Consider the following 23,465-nt stretch of genomic DNA (forward strand, 5'->3'; position numbering starts at 1 on the left):
ATAGAGAAAATAAAAATTAAGTAGACAAGTGTCTGCAACCAATTGTTAATATTTAAAAATAAAAAAAAAATGTTTGTATATTTCAGAGTATACCAGAAGCAGATCACGCAGAGAGGCAGTATATCAACCAATGCAGAAAAGTTAAAGTCAATATCCAGCCAAAAATAGTTTTTATAGGAGAAAATATCGATTTGACGTGGGTTTTAGTGTCACATGTCAAATATTGTTTTAAAAATCCGTTAGAAGCAGTTACTGCATGCTTCAGTGTTTTCATGGGACTTAACATACAATATCCACCCGAATGCAAGAGAATCTGGTATTTTGTTCAAAATTACATTTACAAAATTACAACTAAATATGACAAGGATGATGCTGTATTGAAGACCTTAGCTTTAGATTTAGAATTCCTGCAACAAAATAAAAATTAAAATCTTAATAAGAATGAACAAATAGGTACGTGTAGAAACTGTATACATACAATTACTATTAAATTTAAATTTTATTTTAATAAGTTTAACGAAATTTAAATGAATTAATATAATATGTGTAACTTTTATAATTTTTAAAATGAATTTTAAATGCTTTTTATGTATTTCAAATTTTGATAATGATGTACAATTTGTTGATCATTTGAAGTTAAAACATGCAAATTCTATTCGTTTTCCATGCACTATCTGCAATCGAGTTTATGATAACATTTACTACTACAAAGTTCATTTAAAAAGCCATGCAATTTGTTCTAAAAATGACTTAAGCTCAATTTGTGATTCAAATCAAAGTGCAATTTATATTGCTAATACGATTTCAAATGACACCTCAGTTAGTTCAAAAGAAAAAATTTCAAGTCATGCAAATATTAGCTTTCGGAATGAATTCTTTAAAATTTTCCTTTGAAAATTAGTGCGTTAAGAAAAGTTAATAAAGATGTTTTTGAACGATATAAATTTACAGCGAAAGATAATGTCTATTCGACAAAATTTATTCGGTATAATAATTTACCTGTGAAGGTTGGTATGGTAATTTATGAAACAAACTCACAACTTGCTGTTGTAGATTATATCTTTAAATATGGCGAAAAATTGTATTTAGGCTTATCTTTACTGAAAGAGATATGTTTTGACATGCATTATTATGCTTATGTTGTTGACAACACTAATATACGCAAAACAATTCCTGTAAATGTAAATTGCATAACTCGTACATCGTATATTAACCAAACTTCAAATGGTCAAAAAATAGTTGTACTTAATCACATTTTACATGAGATATATCAAAGTAACTTATAAGAATAATTTTTTGTAAAAAATATGTAAAATATGGAATATAGAATTTTGTTTTTGTAAACATTAGGTAATACGCAATTATATGTCATAAATACTGTGCGAATATTATAAAAATTATTTTTCTGTGTAATAAAATTTTGAAGCTAAATTTTTTTGTGTTATTATTAACAATTTTTACTTTTTAATACAAAATTTTTTTTTACAAAAAAAGATTTCTAGATATTTTGCATTAGATTAATCATGATTGATTTAAGTAAAGTTTGAAAATTAATTTTAAAGAAAAGTGAGGCATGAGTTTTTGAGTTCAATTAAACTTACAATAATTTTAAAGTATTTTGAGGAGAATTTGTGAAAAAAAATTTACTTAACCCCCTAAAATTTATCAATTTCTGTTGCGAGTAATAATAAGCAAGGTGCTATTGTTATACAGCATGACAATGAAAGTAGAAGAATAGGCTTTTCAATAATGCTGTATACCGTACCTGTTAAGTGGGTTACAATTTTAATAATATTACATAGTTATTTTAACCATACTATGGTTACAAAATGAAACTTTTATAAGGTTGCAACAATAATGTTACATGGTTCTTGTAACCATACTATGGTTAAAAAAATCAACATTAATAAGGTTGCAACAACTATGTTGCATAGTTGTTTTAACCATATTATGTTTAAAAACATTTTCTTTATTTGGTTAACTTAACCATAAATCTTAGTTAAGTTAACTATAATATGGTTAAAATTTAAATATTTTTATGTTTGTATCAACCTTAATATGGTTGAAACCCAATTATTTTTATTTTTGCAACAACCATGTTATGGTTGTTTTTAACTATATTATGGTTAAAATTTGTATATAACAGCAACCATAATATGGTTAAATGCAACCATAATATAGTTAAATACAACCATATTATGGTTAAATTTAACTATAATATGGTTAAAATATGGTAAATTTAATCATAATTTATGGTTGAAACAACCATAATGTAATTAATTTTCATCGAAAAGTATATAACAGCAACCATAATTTATGGTTAAAACTTAATCATAGTATGGTTCTTTAAAATTATGGTTAACTTAACCATAAAATTTTTTTGTGTGTAATCAGATATTTATGACATTAAATATATTTCTAAATTTAATTAGTAATACAAAATATAATTCTTTTAATGTCGTAAATAACTTTATATATTTTGTGTTTCATATTATAATAAACACTAAAAATCCAACCACACATAAATTTTCGAAGAAAAAAAAATAGGTATAATATGAGAACGTACGTACATTTTTTTTTTTGATATAATGATATACACCTTATAAATATATATTATAAAATAAATATATATTCACAATCTCAAATATATATATTAAAAATTTTGAAAATTCTTACCATCAATATTAGTTGCTTCACATCTCCAGACTTGCCCAAAGGCTCCTTCTCCTAATATATTGAAGAATTTCAAACGATGTCTTGGGAATTCCCAACGATCCGTTTTCGATGATTGTGAATTACTGCCATTTCCTAGACCATTACCAATACAACCAGAACTAGCACCATTTGAACTACTTGTTGATAACTGTGAAGTAACCTAATAATATGACAATTTTGTATATAAAAAAATATATATATATATAATATGTACGTAAAATATACAGTAATAGTGATATGTATAAAGATTAAATTCGTTTTATTAAAAAAATATAAAAGAAAATGGGAAAAAATATAATATGAAATAAAAAAAAATATTATGATATTTATACCGTTAAAACCCACCTACATACTCAAATATTACATACATATAATAGGTATGAATAAAATAAAAAATAAAACCAGCAATATGGATTTGAATGGAATTATTTTTTTTTTCTTTTTGTTCATAAATGTATGAAAATATGGGATGGAATTAAAAAATAGAAGTAGCAAAAAATTCACTTTTCTTATTTTGTGCCTGTATATGATGGTTTATCAAATAAATAATACATACATTGATACATACATACATATACATACATATGTAATGCAACTACCATGTGGGTGCATATTGTTCTATATATAATTATATCATGCATATTTTGTAAAGGAATCGTACACATAAATGCTGTTTACTATGAAATAAGGACGATTATTTTAAATGCATGTCATTTACAAGAATTCATTTCGAATTCAGAATATTTTGTAATGAACTTAGAATAGAAAAAAATTATTTTAGAATGCATATGTACTCTAAATTTTCAGTTGCTCTATATCACAAATTAAATTTGAGTATAAAGAAATTTGATTTCAGAATGAATAACCTACATTATATATAAGCTATAAAAAATCACCCTTTATTTAAATTATTTTATAAATCAACCAAACTTTCTAAAGCTTCAAAATTGAGATTATTAATGACTTGTGTAATCGATTCTTTAAGAATGAATGAAACATTTTATAGGTGAGCTAAAAGCTGAACTTGCAAACCGATATGATTGGATTCTTTCTTTTTCTTTTGAATTTATGGACTCCACTCGAAGACTCATCTGTTTCCCTCATAATTCCCTCATAAAAGGGCCGTATAACAAGATTTAAAAAAAATTCCAATAAAATTGAAAATCTTTGTGTAAAATCTCTGCATCTTTTTTTTTAAGCCGACCCCTTGAAATAGAAAAAATATAAATTTAATATTTTTAAATTTTCATATTCACAGGAAATGGATTATTTCAATATACTCGTATACAGGTCAATTTGACTTACATATGCATATATGTATAATATTATATTAACGTACTTATTAATAATATATTGACCTAAAATATAATATTATGTTTGCATGTATGTATGTACTTCTTAAAAATTTTTTATCAATGTGGAATAGAAGTACATAATATTATATATACTCTCATTTACTGACAATATTATTTCTATTTTATTCAAACTACTTTTTATGTCACGTGTACCATTTTGTTAGAGTTTTGTTCTAGAAATGTGGAAAAAAATATGAAAACTCATTATTTTTTTTTTCATATACTTTTTTATAAGGATTTATATATATTTTTTTTCGGTTCCCTTCTTCGTATTTTGCTGATCTAAAAATATTCTATTAAATGGAAAAAATAAAATTTCAAATGAAAATTGATTTTATATATTTTTTATGCAGGCTTAGATATTACTGAAGCATGAAAAATATTATTATAAAGATTTTGGTTAAGTGTTTTACACATGCAACAATTTGTTTTCAAAAATGGGAATAACAATTTTTTTAGAGTGAGTATATTATATTCGCTGCATGTACTTAATGAATATAACACAAATCTAGTTTTATGTTACAGTTAACATGATTTAATTGCGTTATGACTTCGTTATTATTATTTTATTATAATGCCCATATTCTCCTTAGACGCCAAATTCAAAATAAGTGGGTGTTAAAATAACATAGGGTATAGCATTTAGGCTGATAACGCTATACCACAAACGAATTCTAAAATGCTAAGAAATCGACCTTTGAGATATAGACCAAGACATACTCTTTATATCAGCGTCGAATATGGTGTTAATTTAGCCATGTTTGATGGTTCAAGCGGTGATTTAAGAACGATTTGAACTAATCTAACCAAATTTTCACAAATTGCTTATAACAGATGTTAATCTGTTAAATACGATCCCAACTAAATTTGGGTTTGATCGAAGCTTTACTTGGAATTTCAAATATTGTTCAATTAAAGGATTAAATATAGGTTCACTATTCTGATTCTTACGATTTGACAATGTTAACGCGACTAACTCAATTTTCCTCGTTTTATTTAATTTCAAAATCAATGAGTTTGTATAAATTAAATCTACTTAAAGTTCAAATAACGAAAATATTCCTCGTTCTAGTTTCAGTTTTCCGCACACTTTTTCTCATATACATGTAGCCTGTAGGTATGTATGTCTGTAAATATTGCATATTTAATTTTTGTATACTTTTTTTCAAATACTTTTTCTAAAAACCGGTTAAAATTAAAAACATTTTCAGGACTTTTGTCAACAAACACATACCGTTGTACAGTTGGAAAACATTTTTTTTTTTCACAAAAATTTAACCTAAGACTGACAGAATAATATTCTTTTCATTTTTTCTCATATGTTCGAAATTTTTGATAGTATAACAACTGCACATTTATCTAAAAATTGTTTAGCAAATGGTAAGGAGACCGATATAGTAAACCACCAATTAAAAACAACATAATGTATAACATCTCAAATATTGTTTGTCATAAAATGAAACTGTTCCATTTAAGTTTGTGACATTTAAAACTAGAAAAAGACAATAAAAAAAATACTGAAAATAACCATCGAGTATAACTCAAATTTCTTTTCTTTTTTGGTATTTAGAAAATAAGGATACAAAAAAAAGTTATTTTAGTAGATAAGAGAAAAAATTTTTATTAGAAATCTGAGAACACCAATTTTCATTGAATATTTTTTCTTTTTATTTCGAGATTCGCAAATAATTTTTATCCTATTTTAAATGAGCATATGATAGTTTACCAAATGTATTATATACTCTATTAATTTACTTATTGCCATACATATATGGTAGCAAAATAATTACAAAGAATTATAGCAAAATAAAAATAGCTTATGAGTCCAAATCTAATGTTTTGCTACTAATTCGTTATAAAAATAATACAACGGACTCCAATAACTATTGAAAATTCACAAAGAACCAAATAAGAATTGATTTTCGTAATGTGAGAAATCCTCAATTTCTTTAAATCTTGTAATAATTTTTACAATATTCACTCAACTAATCAACGAATATTACAGAATCGACGCGAATTCGCACAATAAGGACTAAAGCAATTAATTTACTCCGAAATATTTTAATATGAGAAACAAATTTAGAATTCGTTCAAGGATAATTATTGTGTAGAATAATCGAAATCTAAATTGAACTAGGTTATGAAAAGTTATTATAAATATTTATTTTAACTTTCATTCGAAATATATACATTTTGTTTGCAAAAGTTGGCATTATTGGGTGGTATGTTCGATAAGTGTTCATCAAAACATAATTAAAAGTTAGAAACATACTAAGGGATTTACAACTTTTATTACTAAATATACAATTTCAATTTTTCAAAATGCTCTTCCGATAGAATCGCTTAAATAAACATGCACTTGGAATGTGCCATAACATGCTTAACACACATATATATATAATACACATTATAAAATGAAATATAGTCGGTCATTGGACTGATTTATCAATATTTATTTTCACATTTTTCGATTTTTTTACTTCTTATTTTGAAAATCTTAAACTTTAAATAAAATACTTTTTTGTCCTTTTTCTATAGCGTAATAATATAATTTAGATATTATCCGAAATATTTCAGAATGAGAACCAGAAATTTTTAAAAAAATTTAACTACTATCCTTTACAAAATTTTGTATGTCCTTTTTCAATAATGACAGAAATATTTCTTCTCTCAATTATTATAAGATATATAAAAACAAATTGTGCCCTTAAAATTCCAATCTTAATAGCATTCAGTCAAACACATTCACTCAAATCAAGATAAAAGATTAATTTTCATCAAAATTTTATACTGCAATAAAAAAATTTGGTTGAACAAAAAATTCATCAAGGTTAACCTAAAGACTTTTTTTTTACTAATTATTAACGCGTCACTTTAAATGGGTGACCTTTACAAGCCCCAAATAAAGTAAAGTAGAAAAAAAAAGAAAATAATAATTTTCTTCTTATCTTGAAATTTCGTCATTTCGAAATTGATACTTCACTTTACTTTAACAACCATAACAAAATTTTCAATTACATTTAAAGTCTAACAAAAATTCAAAAGTCAAGACTTTACTTTCTTTCTCCTCTTTTTTTTGCAAAGGCCTTGCACATTTTCCTTCTTTTATGATATAGACTTAAGCATGAAATTATGTACATACAATTTACAGTACAAAAACAAACGTTTTGACCTTTTCGATCAAAATCAAAAAATGGGAAAATTAAAAAAATGTGAAATTTTTTTTAACTCTGCATTTCTTTGAATTTATTTCATTTTAATCATAACGTACCCTTGTAAATATGCAATTTTTATTGTTTTTCCATATGTATTGTAAGTATGCGTCTTTGTATTAGTATGTAAAAAATATTATGGAAAATTTCATGCTTTGTTCCAAATTTTTAGTTTTTTTATTCGATTTCCACTTAATTCCTTTTTAAATATAAAACAAAATTTGAAGTAAGAAAAAGTTCAAAATTGAGGTTCTCGGGGAATTTGTAACAAAAATTTTACGTTTGTAACACAATTATATTTTTATAATGAACATGTAAAAATCTTGGGTAGAGACAGAATAGGAAGCTATAAATTATTACAAGTTCCGGAAAAAATTGGGAAGAATAAAGTATATATATATATATCTGGTTAAAATAAAAAAATCTGACCAACCTTTATCCCATATTTAATATCGAAAATTTTTATCTTATAAAAAAAAACAGAAAATCGGTTTATTAATTATATAAGCACATTCCAATTCTTTAAGTGTTGTCTAAACTTTCGGTTCTTAACATGCTCAAAAGGTTGTTAAAATTAAGATTCAAAAAGTTTTCCATAAAAAACAAGAATTAATTTTATTCATTACAACATACTTATGAACTTAGCCCTTTTAAAGAAATAATGTGAAAAATTTGCAAAATATTATTTTGTTTCTGCACCCAAGTTTCTTTTGCACTTCAAGTTATACGAGTATACGTATATAATTATACATAATATCTAAAGACATTATAGGACATTTTTAGGCATTAAAAAATTATAAGGAAATAAAAACATACCATAGATATTTGTTGATTATCACGTTCCCATGGAACATAACGATTACTAAAGGCTAATGGACCACTCCAATGTTGTAATACCATTGAATTACGACTATCATCTGTTATATTACTGCTTAAATTGCTTTGGTTTGATTTTTTTGCCATTTCTTCTTTACTTTTTTTCTTTAAAGATTTACCAATGGCACATAAATGTTTACGGAATATAACTAATGCTACAATGCCAGCTGCCAGGAATATTCCACAAATAGTAATTATAACTGGTATAACAGTTTTTACAGAAATTGTTGCGGATTGATCTTGGGATGATGTTATTTGATGACTACCATTTCCACCATTTGCATTGCTCAAAAAATCATCTATATTTCAAAGGAAAAGAAAAATTAATTTTAAAATATCTTTCTTTTATATAAGAAATATTTTTTATCACCTCCATTTTTATGTGTTGATGGATCATTTTTATTATTTGTTATTCTTTCATCGTCATCCTTTTGATTATGAGATTTATTCTTCATTGAAGAATCATTCGTACCAAATCCTACTGGCTTATTGGTGTTTGTTTTGATTGGTGTCAATTTTGTTCTGGTACTTTGGTTACTGCTATTATTGTTACTACTATTAACGCTACTGCTATAACTATTATTTGTATTACTATTTCTAATGCTATTACTGTTATCATTAAAATCATTACTATTGTTATTCATATTGCTTGAATCATTTTTACCCTTTTCATTAAAACTATTGGTGTTGATATTGATTCCATTATAAGTGCTTGAAGGAATTGAATTAGTTGGTTTATTCGATGATGTTCCATCAGTATCACTTGACGATTGTTGATTTTGATTATGAGGAAAATATATATTAGAATTTGTATCCTGTTTTGGATATGATGATTGTGTATTTAATAAATCTGGATAACGATTTTGTGGTACTGAATGTCCTTGTTGTAATATTCCTGGTGGTAGTCTTGGATTATTCGGATGATTTCGCATTGATTTTACTCCTGGCAACTCACTAAAATAAGGAAACAATTGTGATATATTACGGGGTGGTATCGATGGTCTTGAATCATATATTTTATCATCATTTTCATGATAAATATTCACAGAAATTTCATTTTTTGCTGTTAATTGCCCATCCGAAACTGTTACAAAAAGAAAGAAATTATCTCCAGCCTGGATTTATATTTGATGGTTTTATTGTTTTCGCACCATGGTTTTGTTCAAATAAGTTGGAAAAAAGAAAATTGAAAAATGATAAAATAATATCAATAAATTAACTTGAAAATTAATTGGTAAATTTATTTCTAAAAACAAAAAAAATGCAATTGAATTGTTTAAATGAATATGGGAATATTGCCAAATAGAATAGTGTAAAAAAATTGAAAGAAAATAGGAAGCAAAATAAAATATTGAAAAAAATTTTCGCAATAATAAATGACGTTTTTTTTAAATAAGGTAAAGGTATAAGGAGATTGAAATACTCCTTATTAAAACATAAAAATACTTACTCTTCCAACAAGACTTTCATTTAATCGAACAATACCAGTGTTGTGATCGATTTGAAATGGTAAATTTTCGTTTGAATTTGATGATGACCCAGTCGGATTTAAATAATCGCCATGAAATAATGGTTCTAAATCAAATGTTAAATGATCATTTTCTGCATCTTGTGCCCTAACACGTACTATTATTGATCCAACTTTTTCAGTTTCTGATATCCTCCAATCTCTGTCAACTGATATCACAGGGGGTGTATTGAGTATTGAAAGTTGTGTGTTCACTGAAAAAATAAATAAAATTTACATTTAAAAATTTGAAACATTTTAGAATTTGTAAATCAAAATATTATTTTTGCCTTCCTGGTAATAGTTGGCAAGATAACGACAAGCACACAGTAGAATCGTCAACTGGTTAGAAATGGAAAGAAAACTACTTATCTATTTGTTTTCTTAAACATTGTTCTGGTCATTAACCTTTAAATGTTTAGCTCTCTCTTTGAAATAAATACTAGTATGCTTTAAAAAGCAAATTTTCATAAAAATTTCGTAAAAATAAAAAATGACAAAAAACAAAAATTTTACAAAAAATTTTATTTAACAAAATCTTAAAATTTTGAATTTGTCTTTCAAAAGAAAAGTTCTTTAAAATAATTCAAAATTTCACAAAAGAAAAATTTCCACTTCCATCAACGTGAAAGGAAAGAACAAGTTTTTTTTTACTTTTTCTCATATTTTAATAAAGAAAACATTGCGTTATTATTTCAACCTCAACATGTCTAGACCAATTTTACTAAAATATTTCTTTTAAGCTTTAATATAAAAAAATGTTAATAAAAACGTGTACCTTCCTACAGAAACATTCTTGTATTTTTGTGTACTATGTACTTATGAGTGTATACAATATCTTGTAAAAGATAAACAAAACAAAAATAAGACAAATTTTCAACTGTCCAAATATAATTTTATTTTGCGAAATATAAGAGTAACATTTTTCATTAACAGAAACTTTACTTAAGTTTGTGTCTCGCCTTACAATAGCGAAGAAATTTCTTTTTTAATTTTTTATTTTCATCATAAACATGAAATAAAATTTTCTATTTTAATAAGAGAAATATAATATGTATGTATATTTCTTTAAAGTAACTCACTTGTTACTTTACGTAATTGCAAATTTCGTGTTAAATGTCGCACTTCTAAATATCCTAACTCCTTTATTCTATATATCTAACTGGAGCTCTTAAAAGGAACCACCTAAAAATTCCAAAATTGGCGGTATCACAAAGGGTCTTACCTTGAGGTAGCGGCATCGGCCTAACCTAAACTGAAAAATTTTTCAAAAATGGACTCTTCAAACAAACTAAAATAAAAATCATATTCAAATTTCCAGGTAAAAACTCTAGCATTTATAAAAAGTCAGACAATATTTTCTTTTTTATGGTGCGGATATGAACAACAATAATACCATTTTAAAAAATAAAAAAACCCCAGTCAAATAAACATGAATACTAAGAATAAGCGAAAATAATTTGGCCCTGTCTTGATGCAACTTCAACCTGTAACATAAATCCCAGTTTTCGAGAAAATTCTTAAACTTACAAAATAAAAACAGCAAATAAAAGCCTCCCATGATCACAAAAATCAAGTCGGTATCAAAAGATAATAAAGCAAAAAAGAAAAATCCAGAAAGGAAAAAAATTTAATAAAATTGTGACGCACCTTTAAACATGTTGTTAAATCACCTATCTTAACTAATATTATAGTAATCAACAACAATATGCATGCAAATGAAAAGTGAAAACTGATTTTTTTCTCTTATTTTTTTTTTGTTTTTAAGCTTTTTTTTCCATGATAAGTTATAAGCCAGACAATCATATGCAAATAAATATTAAACATGTTATGTACTAACATGTGTAATAGTACCGCCACAACAGTAAGTTAACTTAAAGTTATTATGATGATAAAGAAGATAAAAATGACAATGGTGACAATGGAAAACAATTCCGAAAAAAACGTATAACAATATAAATAGCTACTACACAAAATAACAAACAGCGCAATCATTCACAGAAAAAATAACAAATTACATATATAAAAATATAGGTACGTAGTATTTTTATATAGTAACAAAACAGGAAAAATAAAAAACACCATATAACTAAAGACAGTCACTAATTTTACAAGAAAACAGAAAATATGAAAACTTGTTTTCTTATCCATATGACCTTCAGAGATTTATATGAATTTACGCTCATATATACACGCTCGTACACTGTTAAAATTGGTGTAAATATTTTTAAATTTTTACTTTGAATACAGTCTGGAATTTCCAAACAACTCATTCTTTTTACCAACCGCATTGCATACAATAGTTTAAGTGATGAGAACATTATACGTTATGTAAAGGCAGCAAATTTCGGATGTCAAGTTTCTTTTGTGGTAGGTAAGCGTAAATAAACTATTTTAAGAGAGATGTCGATCCGTCTGCCTTTCAGTCGGTCCGTGGGTCTATATGAGCGAAATTCACATTTGAGCTGATCTGATGGTCTGTTAGTCTAATTTTGATGGAATATAATATGTGACAGCTTATTTCGGGTATGTCACGAATTGATTAACTTTAGGAATATATGAAGCTTTGGAAACAATATGGCGAACCTGTGAATTCACATTTTTCTTCCATTCATATCTATTCTTCCATTTTAACACCTGAGTCTCGTACACTCTGTATATATGTTACAAATAATATACATTTTATATATAAGTATACCCGTGTACACTTCTACATGTGTAAAATTGATGTTTAAAAATTTAATAAAAAATTATGAATATACATTGAATCCAAAATTGTCATCCACCACTTTGTACTGAATATAATACACAATAGTTTTATATTAAGAAAATGGCGACATTTTATCTTAAAAACTATAATACAAGATTTTCATTTACATATTAAATGACATAAATAAAACAATGTGTATATACATATGTGTATGTATAGTGCAAACACACAAATGGAGCATCAAAATACATTTATAGTGAAAAGCAACATATTTGTAAATTTTAAGATATTCGAGTCAAAGACATTTTAATGATGACTTTATTTTGTATTCATGCATTATGTAGTTTAAATAAATTGGATATGTAAATGTTACTCTATAACAAACGCACATACAAATGGAAAAATGAAGTTGATTTTAACAAAATTTAGAATATTCATATAAAATACCTTACATATTTTACTTTAAAATTCATGAGTAACATTAATGTTTGCAACGCGTCATTACATACATATATGTATGTAGTTCTCCCTAAATTTTTTGGATAATGTATGTTACATAAATCTATAAATAACATTATTATTTCCAAAATAATTATTCATTATTATATTACTTATAGTGTTATAAACGTGTGCATATCTATGTACTTGTATGTATATTCGAAATTTACATTAAATAATCACATAGCCTTAAAATTTGCAAAATAAATGTAATTAATTAACTAAAATTTTATATACGTACATACATACTTATAAATAAAATCATATTTTCATTTAAAATAATATTGCTGACAATTGGCTCACAGCTTACTATAAATTTAAATTATTAATTATAAATAATTAAGGCAATTTATGGATGTACATATGTACATATATGTGAAGAAATATTGCCGATATAGAATTAAGAAAAACATTGAAATTTAAATAAAATGTAAGGGGTAATTCTCGTTGTTACGTTATTTATATTTAAAATATGTTTATCGAAATATTTGTAAACTGCAGAAGGCTACATGATAGGTAATACAATATCTGAATTTCTGGCAGCTTTAAAAACTAATATTAACGACATTGATTGGCAAAATAAAACTAAAGTATACAATATTTTAACATAAGATGAAAATAAAAGATAAATGGAATTATATACGTACATTAATTATATACGTAAATACGTACATAAATATAAACAGGTTATAAATAAACTCGTAGTTGATAATTTAATAAAAATGTTTCCACAAAAAATATTCGAATGTACTGCGTTTATACTAAGTATGCACAAATTTATAAGTATATTTTTTGTGTATATACATTTAATCCAATGCGAATTTGAACCAAAAACAATTGGAAATCAAAACTTAAATAGGACTTGGGAAAGAGTATTTTGTCTACAAAATTGAATTTTGTAGACAAAATACTCTTTCAGTTGAACAGTCTAATATGCATACATGGACATTCCATTTGTATTTGTACTCTGTAAGCAATCCCATATTGTTACTCGTTTTGCGCTGAAATCTGCAACATCATGTTCGCATTCCATGAATTTTTTATAGAAAAATTTACTTAAAGTTTATTAAAAGAAATTTATATCTGGTCTTGTAGTGTTTTCTGAAAACTTTTTAAATTTTGATTATTTTTTGTAAAATTTCGTTTAAGGGTAATTTACGTATCCTACATACATACATTTGTGACTTGAAATTGTGAATTAAAATACATAGGACGTCAAATTATAATTATAACAGTTAATGTCTCAAGATTCCTTTAAAATCAGTTTCGTTTTAAAAAAGAAAACCTTGACTCAAGTATTTTAATATATTCAAAATTATGCTTATTGTTTTTTTCACTTTTTTAAAATCATTACACAGCACTATAAAATCACCTTACATTGTAGAACGATTTATTATCACTTTAAGAAAAGTAGAAGAAAAACAAAACGAAGAATCTAAAAAAAAAAAATTAAGGATTCTTGTGCCGTTATATTATGCATAACGGTAGGAACAAGCAATTTCATACAATTTTTTTTTTTTTTTCAGATTGCTTGAGCGGCAACTAATTGCATTTTAATGTGCACTTAAAAAGATTCCCCCAATTAGCTTAGGCACAAAATAAGAAAAAAAAAAACAAATACAGAATGAATAAACTTTAAAAACCCTACCGTTACAGATACATGTTATATATGTATGTCAAACCATTATAAATATATTGTATAACACCTATAAGTATATATAAGTATTTGCATGTGAAATTCATGCAATTTCTGTATAATTATTATAATATATTTTCACTTGCATTATGTGCAATTAAATATCAGGTGTTGCTATGTTGCTAACAAACACTTGAATGTTTTTATCGAGGATAGAAATGCAGTAGTAATTTTTACATATAAATTGGATGATTTTTAATAGCTGGAAAATTATCTTACTCATTTTCAACTTAAATTACACCTATAAAAATTCATAATATATCATTGAAGTTGTATATACTCGTAAGTATACACGTAAATATTCATGTTAGATATTCATAATATATGTGTACATATGTATGTGTTTAAAATTGCTTCTCAACACTCATTATACACATAAGATGCATTATACAATTAACTATAGGTCTGTACATGTATTTGTCATACACGTTTTATATATGAATATGAATCTTTGTTGGAATATTATCGTTAGAATTGCACTCTTTCTTGAAGCATCAAGAAAATGATTTTTCTTTTTTTACATTTTCTGCTTTTTTTTTTAACAAATTTAACAGCAAAATTTCTACTTTAATGTAAAAAGTTTTTTACGTAAAAAGTATAGGTGAGTACAAGTATTGAAGTAAAAGTAGAAAATAGTTTAAAAGCGTTTGCTGATGGGGTTTCAAGAAAGAGTTGGGAGTTTTATATTAAGGAATATTGCATGTGTAGTGGTCTCTTTAAATAAAAGTCCTTTAAAGTCAATTATTTAGTTAACGTGATGCACGTTGAAGGATCTTATTTCTTTTACAGTTTAATTTTCTTAATTTTTATGTTTAAAGATAAAGTTTTAAGCAAATATCTAAGTCTAACTATTTGGAAATTAAAGGGAGAAAATAAAATTCATACAATTTTATAATGTTAAGCACGAAAAAAATAAAAGTTAATTTATGAGTTTTTCGTGAAACTTATGGAAAACGAAAAAAAAAAAACTTTTTTTTTTTGCAAATTAAAAATGTCTACTTTGTAAAGGTTATAAATTATGAACGTTGATAGTTAAAAATTGCATGATTTATTTCAAATATTTGGGAATTTAAATTTTTTTCTTTAATAAAATTCCGACTTTTAAATTTTAAGCAATTTGGTATTCTTAACAAGTCTACAACTTTACACAAATTATTAATTCGCGCGAAATAAAAATTGGTACATTTTTCAAATTTCCCAAATTTTTTAAGTCATTAATAATATGACACTAGCTACTTATTGCAACAAGCCTGCGTAATAGTATGGAATATATTTTTGTTCCTGGAATTTTAATTCTGTATCTGTTCATGTACATATGTATGTAGTTTATGTGATGAAAGTTACTTTTTTATTATTTTTAATTCGTACATTAATAACGATATGAAGAGACGTCCCTTCTTTTACGAATTAGACACGTTCTTTCACGATAAGAAAATAATATTAGTTAAACCAACTACGATGCTTATACGATAAAGAAAAAGAAATTTCAAAAGTAAATATTACGAAAAAATTCTAAAGAAATTGAATAATTAATCTCTAAATTTTAAAGTAATTTTGTTATCAAATTTAAATAATATATTAATTATAAATATTTTTTTTTAATTACAGATTTGACTTTTCAGTGGTATTGCTCAAAATATTAGAATAATGTAAGTATTATTAATTTCAATTTTGTATTTTTTGTATGTAATATTTTTACATCATCGAATTTAATCAGCTAAACGATCTACATAGAAAAAAACGTAATTTTTCTTGTATTGGACTCATTTGGTCTATCAAAAACACGTAAGCAAAAAATGAATTCATAATCCTGTTGTATCATCAAAATTTTTTAATTAAATACAAAACAAAAATTATTTTTAATATAAATTTTCATTTTATTATGGTTCAGTAAATCCATCTCCATATATAATCGTACAATATTATGAGTAGATAAAGAAAACAAGTAAAAAACTTTTTTCAACAAATTTCCATATTATAAAATTCAAAGTCCTTGAAACACAATATTATTAATTAACCACCGAAAATTACAGTGTAATCACTGAAGTTTTTCTTGTTATCCTTGTTATATCCAAAGCTAATTAATATTTATTACGTCTTAAAATTTAAAAATCCTCATCGTTATTTTAACACGAAGAGATTAATAATTTATTACATGACAAATCTTAAAATATTATGTACAACATAATCGAATCAGAAAATCACAGATTTTTGAAAAAAAATTATTAAATGAGCTCGTAACTTCTAAATTTAAATGACATCTAATTAATATTTACAAAAAAAAAATTACGGAGACTGGAAAATTAAAACTTTTATAATTATTATGCCAGAATTGAAATGAAAAAATTTTTCGAATTATAGCAAAAAAATTATTTCTGTCATTTAAAGTTGTTTGGAAAATTCTTCTAGTATATGTTTAGATAGTATATTTTAAGATTAACAAGTAAACTATACAAAAGTCCAAGTATATCAATTATGGTAAGGAAGAAGATTTCAAAAATTAGATTTTATAAAAACACTTTTAATTTACAACTACTAAAAGTTAAATTAAGCCAAAATCAATTTCCTCATTTCACAAAAGTGTTCACCATTATAGTGAAATTTAAATATTTTTATAAATATATACACTTTTATAGTTGCAGGAAAGAGTTCAAGCAGTAAAATTGCTTTCATCATTGTTTTGAAATTGATCTATCAATTGCAATAAAATTTAAGTTCAATTAAAGTACTTTCTAACATTTAAATCCATTTATCATTTCAACCCTTACATTTCAAATTTTCTGATTACATTTTTGTCAAAAAAATTCATATTCAAAAATTAGATGCGAACAGCCCATAACCGGCCAGAATGTTAATTTTTGAAATTAGTGTTAAAAAAAATTGTATTAAGCTTTCGATAAATCCTTATTAGTTTAACTAAAGGGTTGTACAAAATTGAGAAAATGACCTTTAAACACTTATTTCAAATTTCATGTAAGCTAGTTAATATGTCTTGCAGTAGTACACCTGCAAAAATGTAAATTTAGTTCTTAGTAGACGTACAGCTTTTGTGACTCGATTTCTCTAAATAGCTTTTCGATTAGCCGCGTTGACAAACAGAATTCAAATATTAAATTTTGAAAAATTTCATTCATTTATTTCTTGTCATAGTCATGTTTTCGGGTCTTGACATTCTCAAGTTATTTGCTTGTTCATAGCTTTCTCAGGCACAACTAAAAAATTGACTTGAATAAAAATCGGAAGGTTACTTATTCTTCTATATTGGACAAAACTTCAAATCCGACCTTTAATTAATGTCAGCAACTGAGCAATTGATTTTTTTAAAAAAGAGGCTTTCATAAGAATTTAATAACGAAATATAATAATAAAACTATACATAAGATATCAAAACCTTGCCAAACCCTGTTTAGGTGTGACACACTCAAAAAGTTGATTAATTTCTTACATGTTCAAAGTAACAAAAATACGAAAAATCTGGTCCTATCACATAACCTTCCCTATCACATGCGAGGGTGTCTTTAAAAAAACAAAGATCTTAAATGAAAATATTAGATTAACAGTGTGTTGAAGAATCATTGAAATTAAAAGCAAAATTTTACTTTAGAATTATTGATATTTGCACTTTGACTAAATAGAATTTATACTACATTAATTGAATAGAAATGTAAGTATGAAAATTTTTTAAGTGTTATTTTATATAGTTTAACTAACCATTTTTTTGGCAATTGCACCCCTATAATTTTATATTTTTCGCATTTTAACGAAAAATTTGAGTTTAAGAGTGCATAAAAGTGAAATGTTATATACATATATAGAAAAACACTCCCTTAAACATATTGAGCTAAAAAAGTTACGCTACCATAACATTACGAGGTATCTTTGATGATCATATATTTTCATTAAAACGAAACCAGATGGTTAAAACACAATATTGAAATTGAACTAACTTAAAGTTAATGGAATTTTTTTACTTCATAATTTTTTCTATCAATTCTCTACATGTATTGAATACATACATAATGTTCATGCTTTTTATATATATACACATTTATACAATAATATATTTTCTATATTCCTAGTTGCGTATAAAAAAACTCTTCCCCATTTTTTTATGAAACCACAAGCTTGTAAATAAATTACAATTTTTTTTATTTATTAATAGTAATTTTGTAGTACAATATAGATTTTTAGAAGGGTCTAAATTTAAGTAAAAAAAAAATTTAGAAAAATTGTAATCGAATTTTCAATTGAAGCATTTTTTCCACAATTTGTTTAATAACGTTACTTTTTTCTAATTTTTTTTGTAATGCAAAACGCAAAATTTATAAAAGTTCAACGAATATTAAAAACTTTTATTGGCAATATGAACGCTTTCAATTTTTCTAATTGAATAAATAAAAAAATTATGTCAGTTTTTTTTCGTTTTTCTATAAAAAACTTGTGGTCATTCAAACTTTCAATATAAAGAATGCATATGTCTAGTGTACGCTTTTTTTTTTGTTCTAACTGAAATAGATCACTCGAAATGCAAATTGTTTTTGTGTTCATGAATAACGCAATTTTTAGCTACTTCAATTTTTTTCTGATGATGCACAATATTCGTGGGAAACATTTTGTTTAAAGTACCCCTAGAGATATGCAATTTTAAATTTAAATGCAATTATGTACATAAATTATTGCTACTGACGCAATGAGAGACAAAGTGTTTTCTTCTCTGCAATGATTTTTTGACTTACGTAAATGTTTTCTTATCAAACATCTTTGTGATAGAGGATTTTGGTATAAATATTTCGGATTTTTAACTTTAAAATAATATGCTACATATAATTAGGGTACATGGTATTTCAATTTCAATTCAAATTGATTATAAGCTTTTGCATAATAAGCTTTTACACAAAATAATCCCTTGTATACTTTTTATATTTTGTATTTCAACTTACATAAATAATAATTATTGAGCTATTTCGCAAAAAATTCTAAATTAATGGCATTTTGTTGAAAGTCTTTAACTAATATTATAAAATGTATAGCAGTTAAATATTTTATATTATAAAAATCTGATTATTTATATATCTATTATTTATATGGAAATTTATGTGGAAATTTACGAGTATGCGAAAGTATATGTGAAAAAAATTTAATATACTTAAATTAAATACTTGGAAAAGCCGATTTTTAAAATATTTTAAAGCAAAAATATTGTAATTAAAACTTACTTATTTAAAACTTAAATTTTAAAAATACAAATTATGAATTAACATAATTATAATTATAATGACGCAGAAAGAAAAAATTATTTTAGATATGAAAACAAAAATTTAATGGCTTATGAATGTTTACCGTAAAAAATAATAATTACATTTATTAAAAGTAATTAAATGAATAAATATAAAATTAAATAGTAACATAATCGGATAATGATCATCAATAATTTTACACGTCATGTTTGTTCGTAAAGAATATCACAACACCCATACTGTTCATGAGGTACTTATCAATTAAGACCAAGTTTTCCATCAAATAGGAAACTACATTGCATATATGTAATAAGTAAAATTTCTGTTTAGTTGCTTAAAAAATTTAATCAAACTATAAATCCATTTTAAATTATTAACCAAAATTTTATCAACCAAATATCCATTTTAAATTATTAAATATATGGAACTGCGTTTGTACTGACGTTATTTATCAATTTCCTTCAATACCATCAGCTATTTGAAAATTCTTTATACCCTCTGCACTTATAATAATTCGTAATTGTTATATAATTAATAATATAATTTAATTTTTTTTTAAAGCTATACTATCCAAATTTACTCTCTACATTTGCTTTAGTCCAAATCAATTAAAATAAACAAATAAAATTCAATTGAATATTTTAAAATATCAAATAATCGATTACAAATCATAATCAAGGTACTAATTAAAATTCACCCCTATAAATAATATTTTTTTTTTATAAAAGGCATGAAGTTGAAAAATTTTAATGACTACTTATTTAATAAAACAAATAAAATAAAAAAGAGAAAAAAAATCATAAAACTTTAATGTTGAAATTTTAATGGATTTTTATGGTTTGGTTTGAAAAAAACTAAAAGCTATTAAAAATAATTTAAAACAAAAACACTTATTTGTAATGCTTCGAATATCCTTTTTTTTTTGCAACAATTTTAGTTATTTATATACACACACAAAAACATTAAAAAATGTTGAAATATTATTTAGGAATTTTTAAATTTTCTAATAATTCACTATTAAATAAATTTTTTTTTATAATAAACTTAAATAATTTCAACATCAAGCATATAAACAGAAGCCTTCTAATAGCATAATGCACCTACAAAATTTTAATAACTGATTAAAATTCAATTTGGTTGAAGTATAGAAAATATTTATAAGTGAATTATTGAAAAATTTCAATTTTAACTAATGGAAAAAATTTACAAAAAATTTGATGTAATTTTTAAAATTATTATAAACTACAAAATTAAATGTACAATAATGGAAAAAAAAATTTAATAAAGTTATTGACATTTTTAATAATAAAATAGCTATTTTCAATTGAATAGCTGAAATTTCATATAAAACTGAAAAATAATTTCTATTATGAATTTTTACTTTTTTTTATTAATATTTTTTTATGAAAATTATTTTTGCCTCTTATTATGCATATTGTGTACGTACAAACAGTAATAATGATTATACAAAAAATCCTGTTTAAAAAGGCATCTGTTCATTTAAATTAAAATGAATTTAATTGAACAAAAGTGAGTTGACAAAAGTGGTGAATATTGGTAAACGTTCACTTGTTAAACTTGGTTACTAAAAATTAAATTTATAAAGTTATGAAAATTTGGTTTGGTTCTTTTTTTGTTTACATAGTAAAAACTAATGAAATTTTTGGTTACATAAATCACACAATATACGTTCAAAATTTATTATTTGGATTATTATATTGAATAAATATCTGCCATCTATAAGTAGTTAATAAAACCAAATAAAAATATTATGAGTGGTTCAAAATTTAATATTAAACTGCTTTATTAAAAAAAAAATATTTAATAATTTATTTGTGATTTATAGATTATTAGAGGTTTTGGCATTAGTAAAACCATATCAGCAATATTGGCCTACAATATATTTAAAATTTGCAAGTCTCGTTAAAAGTATTGATTAAATTCAATTTTAAATCATTAAATTTCAAACAATTTAAAAATTCAAAATTCTGCAACAAAAAATGTATAGCAACATAATTTTTACAAGACATTTTAGCAAAATAAATCTGTATAGAAATGAAAAATTATAGAATATTTTCCTAACATTTTAATTTGAAAATGCATAATTGTAATGCATTAATAAAATTCTATGCTGCTTCCATTATGAAATCGATTACTAAAAACCCAACTAAAATCACGCAACTTTTAAAAGAAATATTTTTAAAAATTAAATATTGAAAGCTAGCGATTCCTTTGTAGGGAAATGTACATAATTATGAAAAAAGGGTCTTAAAACGGTTTTTCCGACCCATATCAAGTTTTGATTCAAAACAAGTATTACATTTCTTGTTGCATAAAGTAAAATAAACTTTCCTTCTTTCATTTAAAAACAAGAAAAAAATTAATTTAAATATAAAATTTCCAAGCTCTTAAACGTTAAAATTTCATTCATGCTCTACTGTTGCTATAATGCATGGAAATGTTTTAGTCAAGATTGGAAATTTTAAAGAAAGCAAAAGAGATACAACAAAAATTTTTGTTTTTTTTTTTTTGTTGTTTAAATCAATTTCTATAGGGAAAACCAAAGCAATTTATAGAACAAAAAACCAAAAAACACAAATTTAGCACAATTTTCTTTCATTCTTACTTTGTATTTTTTTTATATGTTCTTGATGCTCTTTCAAAACAAGCACGGAAAAGTACTTAAAAATATCATGGAAAAACTCTCCTTTTCTTTTTATTGTTTTTTTTTTTTTCCGGAAATTTTTCTAAAAATATATTAAGATTTCAACATAAAATTTTCCAAAAACAACAAAAACATAATTTAAACAGAAAAACAAAAAAAAAATAATTTCACAAATTGAATTTTTTTTTTTTCAGCTTCCTCTATTTAATAATATAACAGCAAAAAACAACAACAATAAGAAAAAAACAGCTCCCTACAGCAGTTTTAAAGTCTTTAAAAATATTTTTATGTTCTAATTAAAATTTCATTTTTAAAATTTTTATTCTTAAAATTTCACATAATAAACCGTAAAGGATAACAGCTATAAATGAAATAGAAGAAAGTAAAAAACAAAAAAAAATAAAGAAAACCAAAATGAAAAGGAAAAAACACCCTTTAAATTTTTCTTTAACACTTTTAACATAATTTCTTTGAAAATTTCTTTTCGTTTTATTGTTTTTCATATATTTTTCTCTCCGCAAAAACCTCTCCTCAGTTGGTATTACTGTTTATATACAATAAGGACTCGTATATTAAAAATTTTTTGAATTTGTTGAATATTTAAAGCTGAAAATTTTTAATTCGGAATTCAATTAGAGAAAAAATTTTCTTTAAAATCTTGAAAATTGAAATTTAAATAGTAATTATTGAATTTTCCTGAAAAAAATGTGTATAAAAAATATTTTTGATTCAAGATATTGAAATACTTTTAATTAATATATGTATATGAATTAGCATTCACGAAAGAGGACTCGTAAGCTTAAAACATGTTGATTTTCTTATTGGACTTCTGTAGAATACAGGGCCTAAAAAAATTGCATAATTACATTTTACTTAGCGTGCATAAAAGCTTTTCTACTTTTTCTACTATTTTGTAGTATCTATATGCTAAAATGCTTTACCAATGTAATTTAGCATTTTATTTTTCGAAAATCACAATAATATTTTTAATTAA

The 23,465-nt window shown here is 24.2% G+C and overlaps 2 protein-coding genes across 3 annotated transcripts in view; one reads left to right on the forward strand and one right to left on the reverse strand.

Annotated features, from left to right (window-relative positions):
• The window catches only part of LOC129605812 (tyrosine kinase receptor Cad96Ca), a 161,183-nt gene that overhangs the window by 88,783 nt on the left and 48,935 nt on the right, over nt 1–23,465 (reverse strand). For both annotated transcript variants that reach the window (XM_055515772.1, XM_055515773.1), the window contains exons 3-6: nt 9,609–9,880; nt 8,529–9,273; nt 8,099–8,457; nt 2,677–2,875 (exon numbers count right to left, since the gene is read on the reverse strand). In XM_055515772.1, coding sequence (XP_055371747.1) covers nt 2,677–2,875; nt 8,099–8,457; nt 8,529–9,273; nt 9,609–9,880 — 1,575 coding nt within the window. The remainder of the gene's footprint in view (nt 1–2,676; nt 2,876–8,098; nt 8,458–8,528; nt 9,274–9,608; nt 9,881–23,465) is intronic.
• The window catches only part of LOC129605811 (uncharacterized), a 200,554-nt gene continuing 193,266 nt past the window's right edge, over nt 16,178–23,465 (forward strand). Inside the window, exon 1 of the mRNA XM_055515769.1 lies at nt 16,178–16,218. The gene's annotated coding sequence lies outside the window, so the exon portion shown is untranslated. The remainder of the gene's footprint in view (nt 16,219–23,465) is intronic.

This window comes from Condylostylus longicornis, unplaced genomic scaffold, assembly GCF_029603195.1.
Source record: "Condylostylus longicornis isolate FDR11 unplaced genomic scaffold, ASM2960319v2 ptg000015l, whole genome shotgun sequence".
Classification (NCBI taxonomy): domain Eukaryota; kingdom Metazoa; phylum Arthropoda; class Insecta; order Diptera; family Dolichopodidae; genus Condylostylus; species Condylostylus longicornis.